This window comes from Priapulus caudatus, unplaced genomic scaffold (assembly GCF_000485595.1).
Source record: "Priapulus caudatus unplaced genomic scaffold, Priapulus_caudatus-5.0.1 Scaffold326, whole genome shotgun sequence".
NCBI classification, from domain to species: domain Eukaryota; kingdom Metazoa; phylum Priapulida; class Priapulimorpha; order Priapulimorphida; family Priapulidae; genus Priapulus; species Priapulus caudatus.
The window spans coordinates 128,359-139,123 of NW_014577387.1; the positions used below are offsets into that span (position 1 = coordinate 128,359).

A 10,765-nucleotide genomic window follows, 5' to 3' on the forward strand; every position below is an offset into this window, starting at 1 on the left:
GTACTGCGGTCGGAACCCCTACACTCCCCCCTATGTAGTGGAGTGGTGGGATTAATGGTAAACCTTGTTGTCCCAAATGTGTTCACATACACGCCGAAACAGTAGGAAGTCACAGGGATGTAAGTCAGGAACCTTTCAAGGAATGTTCGTTGGATCGTTATGAAAAGTTGCCACCGAGATGAGCGGTTACGTTTAAGTGTCTTCAGATTAAAAGTGGAAGTCTCCATCATACGTAGTGAGCAACAATATTTGCAAAAAAGAATAGGTAAAGCAACTCACCATTACCTATGCAAGCCTACAGGCTGAAATAGAGAGGCTCCACCTGTAAACTAATTAAACGCAGCGAAAAAATACCAGTACCACACCACATGCACTGGCAGTGGCCATGGGAGTTGGCATTACGTTACATGTAAGCACCTACAGTACAGAATGCCATAGAAATTATACGATTTAAAGAGCATAAACCATTCTAACAACCAAATTTACCTGTTGAATTTCACTGATTATCCGTCAAAAGACTTAGCGCGACACTTATCTTTCGCATGTCAGTCGAAGGTACATTTCAGTTAGGAGGATGTTCCCTCTTCTGTTACACCTCTTGACTTTGCCTTTGACCCCAGCTTGACCATCCCAACTCGTTTTTCGGATTACCCCCCCCCCCCACGTCCGACTTTTTCGAATCCGTACCGTCGAGCCGTTTTAGATTTGTGCCAACTGTTGACGGAGCGGTGCGGAGCGGACGACATCATGACCGTCATCAAACGCATTACCTGGGCGACATAATAAGAGTTGGATGAGGGAGAGGGTAGTGCGGTAGAGGGAGGTATTCTCATAAATTTCTCAAGTGCATTAATTCAGCATTGAACTCACAAAATAAGGATAAGAAGTATTTGGATGATAAATGAGAGGCAAATAACTTGATTATATGAATAGGTAAGGATAATGGTGTACCTACGAATGATGCGAATGGCAGTACGATTGCAGTAGAGCAGCACATAATGGCGTACTTAGACGGATTGTGCTTAAGGGAATATTCGGATATAATTTTTGATGATCTTCTATTAATAATCTTTTCGAGTCTTTTTAGCGTACATTCAGTAAGCTAACGTGTTGCTTAGAGGAGGAGATTACTGTGGAAGAAAACTAAAACAACACAATTTGAATTCTGGAAGCTTAAGGAAGTATACACAGGATCGTGATTCCCCAGTTCTTGCAGCTGGGTTGGTTTACTGCTGCCTTGTTTTTTCAGCTGAGGGCCCATGAGGGTATCATTTGTACCTGCTTGGTCTGTGCAAATAGCTTGTCCCAATACACAACGTAGAGAGTAGTGCCACAAAATTGCTGGTGGTTGAAGAGATCCGTGAGGCACGTGAAGCCGGTGGGAAAGTTAAATCTGTATGAAGCTCTATCTATCTTGCTCCTCCTGCTCTGTATCTCTTTTTCCCTCTCTCTCTCTCCCCTCTTTGTCTTATCTCCCCTCCTTCTCTCTTTTGCTGTCTCTTTCCCTTCCCCTTCTTCTTCCTGATGTTCTCTCCTTTCCCCCCCACATACAGCGAAGGTTCACTGGCATTAACAAGTTCGGCAGAGTATCCATGTAAAAAGACGTGCTATCATTAATGCTTGTACAGACAGCATTGTGACGAGATGCTCACGGCTTTGGTACTTCACCGGGCACTAACCCGGGATAAGGCTGCATCTGGGATTGCAGCAAGGGATGTCAGTACCCCGTGTGTACGTCATGGTTTCGAAGCAGTCTCACAGCGACCCACACCCCACATTCAGTCCACCATGTGGTTGCAGAAGGTCACATGCCAATGGAGAACCCGAGGTTGCCTAGGGAGAGACTGGGCAATGACACACCGGGCGAATTGACGGCGATTGCTGCACATGTCACTTACATACTACGATGAACCGTGGCTTTCTGTGTATCGAGACAGTTGGGCTTAGCACAAGATATTGATGTGCGCCAAAGGGACTGTTCTTTGAAACCGTTCGTATGGACCTACCTACAGTTTCGCGATAGGGTGAGCATGAGTTCAGACAAGACCGGGAATGGGCTGCCTGGGAATAAAAGTAGATGCGAGGGTGATATGGGTACAAGTAACTTGATTGACAGGTAGACTTGCAAAGCAGCTTTAGGCATGACGTATGATTTGTCTGGACAGAGACCCCGGGAGCCCCCCCCAGGATCACCGCCGCTGGACATATTACCCCTGCGCGAATTACCCGCCGGAGACAATGTAACCCCCCATGCGCATTTCACCCCGGGACAAGTTATCCCCGGACATTTACCCCCCCGCCTGACATTTACCCCTGATAATTACTTCACTTGGTGTTTATTCAGTTCATTGTTAAACAAGGTGATACAGGGGAGAGGGAAGAAGCGTGGTGGAGGAGCGGGGCGAAGACAGGTGGTGGAGGGGCAGAAGCAAAGGAGTGAGTGAGGGAGTGGGAGGAGGAGAGGAGGTGAGGGAGGGAGGAGAGGATAGAGGGGGAGAAGGTGAGTGAGGAGAAGGGGAGGGGAGGGAGGGGAGGAGAGGTGGGGGAGGAGAGAGGTGGAGAGGGGGAAAAGGTGGTGGAGGAGCGGAGAAGGGTGGGAGGAGGAGAAGGGAGGAGGGATGGTGAGGGAGGGGGGAAGAATGTGGGGGAGGAGCGAAGGGCGAGGAGGATGGAGGAAGGGGTAGAGCTGAGGAGGGAGAAGGTGAGGGAGTCGGGGGGGGGAGAAGGTGGAGCGAGGAGGGAGAGGGGAGGAGGAGGGGAGAAAGCATGAGGAGGGGAGGAGGTAGCGAGGAGCGGCACCTCTCACCTCTCTCGATACTCCTCGCATCACATTCATCCCCTCTCTCCTCTTTTCTCCTCCCTCAAGGCACCACCTGCAGCGCTCCTCGTGAGCCGGTCGCTGCTAGCCGGTGGCGGGCGGGCTCTCCCGCGCGTGGGCGCTAATTCCTCTTCCCTCCACTACTGGTGTCGCGTCTTCGTTCTATACTCCTCCTCTTAAATGTTGGGGGGCGGGCGGTTACGGACGTTAGATGAGCGCTGTCGCTCCGCGGCACTCGTTTCTTCTTGGTGTAAAAGGTTCGGCAGTAAGCACATTCCACTGTTGAGGTAGTAAAACTAGTAGTCACCTAGTCAAACTATCAGCCTGGTAGATGTCAAATTTGGTAAATATGTGAAAAAAACAACTAATGGTATTCGCCTGCAAAAGAAACATGGAATTCCTTAGAATTCTATTTCTTATGTGTCATTTAGAACGAACACAATAAAGAATATCAGATGTTTTAACTTATTATGAGTTTATTCCTCATTAACCCTATACAAGTATAGCAATATAGCTAGCAGTATTATGTACATCTCGTGATTTTGCACTCATCACATATATTACAAAACACCGATTCTGAAACAGACCAATGCTAAACATAATCTTTTGGTTACAATAATTATGGTACTCCTTATATGAAGTTGCTTTCACCATATCAGTTGCTTCAGCAATTGCATACCGCTACAACATTATTAGACTTTATTGATAAACGGTGGTTAGACAGCGTTAACTGGGTAGATTTTCTAAACACCTATTACATGTAGGAAATGCCTTGCCAGTTAACTTGAAAACTGACAAATAAACTGGGCATCTAATTCTGCATTTAAATGCAGAAGATTGTTAACATTATATGGACCATTTATAACCGTGTGAAAACTTAACTTTATGATATCTGGCACGCTTTTATGGATTATTCTTGGCCAATATAATTTTACACAATCCCTAATGTCAATAATGTGAACATCTAATGTGAATGAAAGCTATTTAGTAATTTATTTATCGAAATATTCCTACACATTCTATCAATCATTCTCCTCAGTCACGCTATACACTCAGCAGCAATGATGTAACTCACAGTGAGTGGGGTTCGGTGGGGGGAGGGAGTGGGATTAATGATGATTATGTAACACCTAGCTCCATACAACAGGATGTCAGCCCTGTGGGAGATCACTCCAGCTGTCACGCTTAGCGGAAGTCTTCAGCAGTAAACATACCCTGTAAAGATTAAAGTTACCAACCTTTAGCTACTTATGAGAGCGAAGGGCACTGTGTGCAGATATGTGCGAGCGGCGTTGATGGTGCATGTTTGTGTCAGAGGGAGGAGCGATCAAGGAATGGTGTGTCGACAGTGTCGTGGACCACAGGGGTCAAGCTACTTGATCTAGTTTATATGTTTAATGGTGTGGTGGAGAAAATTGGGAGTTGACCAAATCTCTTCTGCAAGGTAGTGCTCACTGAGCATCTCCCACAAAACAACTGTAGATGCATCTGCAGTTTAAAATATGTCTGTCAGTCTATCGGTGTTCTGTGTGTGTGCAGCGTACACATGCGTGTATATTAATAGGCCGTGGGACGATTCATTGATATATCGACGTTACACTATACAAACTTCGACGATACACATATCAATACGTTTGACTATTCACAAAACACGTATCGACACTACTAAATAATATCCATATATCATTTCAAAGCATAGTTTCGTTAGAAAACAAAAGAAGAAAGGAAATTTGCAGTCCAATAGCAGTTGTTCACCAAGTGCGCCACGCTCCTGATTAGTAAACATTTACACGATTGGTAGAGCACCGTTTTAGTGTATAGTTTGCTAGGTAGTTTGTCTTGAAAGTATTGCGATACATATTGTATCGTGCATTACTATAGTATATATCGTGTATCATCCCACCCCTAATATATATATATATATATAGAGAGAGAGAGAGAGATTTACATACATATAACAAGTTTATAATACACGTATATTTAAAATTATGCTGGCATATGCATTTCATGTTACATAACGTTGCATATGTGTTTAGAAATTTATGAAGGATTCAAGGCCCTCACCTTGGCTCTACGCAGAGTATCGAATCTTTGCCTGGAATCGTAGGGACAGTCCTTGGAGGGTATCTCCAGCCACAGCAGGATTGGCTGGTTGTAATTTATCCAGTACATAGCGTATCAATCTCTGCTACCTAGAGGGTTAGAAGGTATTACGTGAGTAATTCAAACCAATTGCCGGTCTTCTGAGCATGGTAAAATTTCCATAAAGAATTGTTTCCTATAGCGTAGTTTACTGAACAAATTTCAACGTTCACAAGTAAAAGCAATTGGCAATTTCCTGCATGCATGTAAACATAATAAAGTTGGATAAAGCTCTGAGAATTCGAGTTGACAGGCCTATTTTAAACTGGTGATCTTGATGATTACAGTATTAGACTGACAGTTACATTCGCCGACCAGACACTCAAGCACTCTAATAACTCGTGTAACGGACACTTACACTATACACTGTTAATCTGCTTCTAGCACAGCACATCGTCTGCCACTGAATTGATCACGTACGTTACATGTATCTAACGAAGGCAAGCAAACTGCCGAAAACGTTATTCACCGACTATATTATTATCTCTGGAAAACATTCAATACCGCTAAAGTGACACCTTGTAGCCAAGCAAAAGAGTTTAAGGACAAAAGATGATAAATTACACCGTGCGTGAATGAGTGATTGATTAAGCACCGGGGTGTTATAAGTGGTCAAGTGACATAAAGTCCTTATACGACATGGAGACGATACTCTGTCTCTAATTACATAATATCCAGCTTAGCAAATGATTACTGACACAACTCACATTTTGATTAATTAAAATAATTGCGATGTCGTCTCTGTGTACAAAGGATTGTGAACTGTTCTTCTATTTCGTGAATACTGTTGTATCTGTGAGTAATGAAACAAATAAAAACACATATTAGAAACACACGTATGAACATCAAAAGTGTCAAGTGATGAGACCAAAATAAATCACCTGAATAATAAAGATAATATTTGCTAATAGTAATAACGCAGTGGCTACGCGTCCGGAACCGGTCGCCTAGTCTCCAGGCTACGCATCCGGACATCCACTCACACAGTGATTGCGTGACTGCTGATTGCCGAAAATATAACGGTATATGCACTGCTGCCGTCTATCCTTTCTATCCGTCCTCTCTCGCTCTCTCTCCTCTCTCAATCTCTCACACACACGCACAGCTCTTCTCTCTCTCTCTCACACACACGCACAGCTCTCTCTCTCTCTCTCTCTCACACACACGGCACAGCCTCTCTCTCTCTCTCACACACACGCACGCATGCACGCACGCACGCCACACCAGGGTCTCCAACCTTGTGAACTCCAAATGCCAGAATGTAATTGATGACGCAGGGGGGGGGGCGAAATTAACCTTGGCTGCCGCAGGCAGGCCCACGTGCTGTAGGCATGCCAGTGGTAGGGGAGTCTGGGGCATGCCCCCCCAGAAAATTTTTTGAAATATTTTAAGCATTTTCCTGCAATCTGAGGGCATACTGTGGGCCATATTCTCATGTCTGATGACACTATCTCAATACCCTAGACTCAACCCTACAAGTTAGGATTCAAAATCACTTTTCATGACTTTTCAGAGACGCGTACCACAGTTAGGTTATTATATTAATGAATACATGTAAGAATTGCAATTTCTTCACAATTTTACGTCTTGTGTATGTCTGCAACCATACTTTTTGGCTATTTGTGAAGTCTGGAAACATTTTCTTGAAGAGTTCATTTCATGCGTCTGCCGCCCTCAAAGGCGACATTTGTGTTCAATTAAATAATCCGTAAAATCTCACTTCTGCCGCAAGACAGACAATTTTCTATCTGCTGCAAAAGAAGCTTGATATATTGGGTGTAGATTCCACTGCACCCGCCATAGCACTTATGCTGTGAGGAGGCACTATATGCCTCTGCAGTCACTCCTTCCTCCGTGCCCCACTTGAAAGTCTGTCTTGCCATACCATGCAATAGCCATGCTTAACACTGAGTTTTGACTTCACAAGTACAGGCCACATCTTGTTATATTCGTTTCCTGAATTTTTCTGTAAAAAGTCGGTTTTTTGGATGGCCAATGGCAATGGACGCCATTCTCCCCACGTGTTAATCTGATTAGCAGACAAACTACGTGACACCTTGTAGACAGCACTTTGTCTGATTAGGCTGTTCCATTTACCGTAGACATGCCAGATACAACATGCATAGAGAATTAGAAACACATTATAACACTGAGCGATGGTAGGGGGGGCTGCAAAACTAAGGTAATGGCAAGAGCGTGCATTTTCAAGAAACGACTCGCGCAAGTGACGGCTAATTGATAAACTCTACGCGCACCAGCGCATGGCCAGTGCCAGGCACCGCTGAAAAAAAAAAAATGTGTCAACGCGAACAATTGCCGAACAATCAGTGCAAATTTTATACAGTGCAACTGAAATGAGGAATATAACCTTGCCGCTGCGGAGTGCGGAAATTAAGCCTAGAAATCGTGAATAATTGCCGCCGAATGCGGAATGCGTTGGAGACCCTGGCACACACACATACACACACACACACACTTCTAGCTTCTCTCTCTACTCATCTCGCTCTCACAGACATATACACACACCATACACAAACACACACACCACACTTCTAGCTCTCTCTCTTTCTCTCTCTCTCTCTCTCACGCATACACACACATACACATTCCCTCTCTCTCTCCGTCGCCTCTCTCTCTCTCACACACACCCGACGCCACACACACGCACACACACTCGGGGCGATGATCAGCAGATCGTTCCCGTTCAGCATCATAGCGTGTGCTTGTCGCAAGATCACTGTGTGAGATGGATGTCCGAACGCGTAGCCTAGCGGCTCCCCGTCCGGAACCGGTCGCGTAGCCATGGCCTAGTACTAGTAATAATATAACATGCTACGGTGACTCATGAATAATGTGCACTGTGCATGCTAGTAACTATAATTATAAAACCAAGATATCAACTAACTTTTGGTGACTACCATGAAGTTCGTTTGTCTAGCTTTATTGACTTCCCCAATTCCACCAAGCAGGAATCCAACACATGAGTCCTATTGTTCAAAAAATTGAATCATGAATAAGATTTAAAGTTAAACGTTTTATCACAGTGTTATTTATGGGTACCACGACACGATAATGATCACGATGAATGATATACTGTCACTGAGACTGTCAACCATTGTCCGTAAATGCAGACGTTATAACTCCGCTTTGCTAATCTGAGGGTGCGGGTTTAACTGACCCCCCCCCTCCATTACTGGGGTCTGCGTCGGCTCGGACTATCATTATGTCAACCACTGATCACTTTTTACAGTTTACTGAATATACCTGACGGTGACCCACAACAACCATTTATTGGCGTAGACAGCGTGTAAAAAGTTATACGGGATTCTACCAAAGCAAAACTAAGATATATACAAGTTATTAAGTGTTCTTAAATGGCTGGATAATAGCTCCAAAACGTACCTCATCGCCAATAACTGCAATGAGTTTTCCTTTAATTGCAGAGTGCATCGCCATCTTGAAATCTCTGTAAACTGTATGCCAAAGGTCACTAGAATCATAGTTACAATCGTAACGGGAAACTATACGTTTTTAAGTATAAAAAATAATACAAATAAAATTCGGACATATATTATAGATTTCTGTTCCATACTAAAACAAAATAATTATCAGTAAAAGAAACCATTCTATGCCGGTAGTACCAAAATACCTTAACAGAGGGCGCAACCCACTCATCACCATCATCATGTCAGAAAGATACAGCTTCTCTTTAACCACATTTAGGTAAGTTTTACTCTTGTTACGCGAAGTATGACATTGTAATACCATAGTATTTTGTTAGTGGATTCCTGTTTGCACCATAGCAATTATTTTTATCTAGAAGAACAATTCTATGGTGGAAAGCATTGCCATTGACACCGTCACCGGCTCCCGATCAAAAATGCGCAGCATCATTGTGATTTGTGTAGCCCACAGGCACACTGCACAGCCACTAGATACAATAATGTAACACAACAAGAGTAGGGTTACAAAGCGTCCCTATCCTTTTGTGTGGAGGAACGCCTGAGTGAATCACTCATGCAGGTTTGCTGGTGCGCTTTCAGAGACTAGAACTTCCAAACTGGGTTTATTCTCAACACGAACCTTTCTCCGCTATCTTGGAACTTACTATGTATCACAATACTCTGTATTAGACGAATATAACCTGTTACAAAAATTCGAAGTGACGAACGGCGAATATACTGAGTGCCATTTCTGTTGACCTGTGACGTACTTCGGTTTGAAGAGCGGATTCACCGACCAATCGGAGGGCGCTGCGTTTGCCGATCGCTATGCGCATTGGGAATTCGTACGTCACAGGTCAACAGAAATGGCGCTCAATGTATACGCCGCTCGTCACTTCGAATTTTTGTAACAGGTTATATTAGTTTAATACAGAATATTGTGATACATAGTAAGTTCCGGGATAGCGGAGAAAGGTTCGTGTTGAGAATAAACCCAGTTTGGAAGTTCTAGTTTCTGAAAATGCACCAGCAAACCGCCCTGAGTGATTCACTCAGGCGTTCCTCCACACAAAAGGATAGGGACGCTTTGTAACTCTACTCTTGTTGGGTTACATTACTGTATCTACACAGCCACAGGCACAGGCACAGGCACTTGGGACAGAGACTGAGTTAGTAAAAACTGAAAATAATAGTCTGTATATCAACTAGCTATAGTACTACTACTACTACTACTACTAGTACTAGAGCTATAATATACCGGTATCAACTTGCTTTCACGAAAAATAATGCAGAACTAGCCGCGCCCTCCCTCGTCGCTGCGAGTGTGCTGTGTCGCCATTATAATGATATATATAGAAAAAGGTAGGAAACTCCGTCACGCGATTTTCGTCGATCACTCCTCAATTATCTCGGATTTCACAAACTTGTCACGCATCTACGACCTCCAGTTTTGGCTCGTTCTGCCCTCTATAGTCTACTGAACACAACTATGTAACTACTGTGGTCGAGAAGTGCAACCTTGGTAATGTGACTTCAAACTCAAAAGTTTCGCGGTTCGTGCCGCTTCTGCAGAAATGTATACCGTCTATAATTCCCACTTTCCCTGCGGGCGACCGCCGCAGAGCGTGATTGACTGCAGGCAGATTGCGTCATTCCCAGTTCTCTCCAGTCTCCAATTGCGTTCCGTTCCTCCCATTAATTTACATTTTTTACTGACTGTTCCAAGTGCATGTGGTGTAGCCTGTACACTCAGTAACACTGACACTGTACAGTACAGACTACAGTGACAGTGTACAGTCTGCCTACCCTACTGGGTAGGCTGTAGACTTTGTATATCAGGTGTAGTTTATTTTATAGTTTGATCTGTATCCCGGAAGCAAATATTAGAACAGTTACTAAGATCTGTTCCTAGTTGAGTAGTTCATTATTATATGAATCGAATGCAGTGTGGTAATTTTGCTCAATATTATCGACGACGACGTTATGTTCATGGGAATACTCATACAAAGGATGTTATCATCACTAATGATGCAATAATTACTCCAATACTTTTCATTATTTTTAGTCCATCAGGCAAGCTTGTTCAAATTGAGTATGCATTGGCAGCAGTAGCAGCTGGTGCACCATCAGTTGGAATTAAAGGTAAGCATTTGAATCTGTAGAAATGTTAATATACTTGTTTATACAGGCATTGTTCCATGTTCAGACTATTATTTACACATTTTATTTCCTACAGCTTCCAATGGGGTCGTTATCGCTACAGAGAAGAAACAGAAAAACATTTTATATGATGAGCACAGTATCCATAAAGTGCAGCCTATCACAAAACACATAGGCGTGGTGTACAGTGGCATGGGTCCAG

The 10,765-nt window shown here is 43.7% G+C and overlaps 2 protein-coding genes and 1 long non-coding RNA gene across 3 annotated transcripts in view; 1 reads left to right on the forward strand and 2 right to left on the reverse strand.

The window, feature by feature from the left end:
• The window catches only part of LOC106809075 (V-type proton ATPase subunit F-like), a 17,746-nt gene extending 9,313 nt beyond the window's left edge, over window positions 1-8,433 (reverse strand). Inside the window, exons 1-2 of the mRNA XM_014812024.1 lie at window positions 8,363-8,433; window positions 7,866-7,947 (exon numbers count right to left, since the gene is read on the reverse strand). Coding sequence (XP_014667510.1) covers window positions 7,866-7,947; window positions 8,363-8,416 — 136 coding nt within the window. The 5' untranslated portion in view covers window positions 8,417-8,433. The remainder of the gene's footprint in view (window positions 1-7,865; window positions 7,948-8,362) is intronic.
• LOC106809086 lies at window positions 3,273-4,950 on the reverse strand. The gene is made up of 2 exons (XR_001393846.1): window positions 4,883-4,950; window positions 3,273-4,033 (listed from the first exon to the last, which is right to left on the reverse strand). It is a non-coding gene; the product is annotated as an uncharacterized LOC106809086 (long non-coding RNA).
• A 173-nt stretch (window positions 8,434-8,606) lies between the features above and the next one.
• Window positions 8,607-10,765, forward strand: part of LOC106809076 (proteasome subunit alpha type-2-like) — a 3,493-nt gene continuing 1,334 nt past the window's right edge. The window contains exons 1-3 of the mRNA XM_014812025.1: window positions 8,607-8,683; window positions 10,469-10,545; window positions 10,640-10,759. Of these exons, the coding sequence (XP_014667511.1) occupies window positions 8,646-8,683; window positions 10,469-10,545; window positions 10,640-10,759 (235 nt within the window). The 5' untranslated portion in view covers window positions 8,607-8,645. The remainder of the gene's footprint in view (window positions 8,684-10,468; window positions 10,546-10,639; window positions 10,760-10,765) is intronic.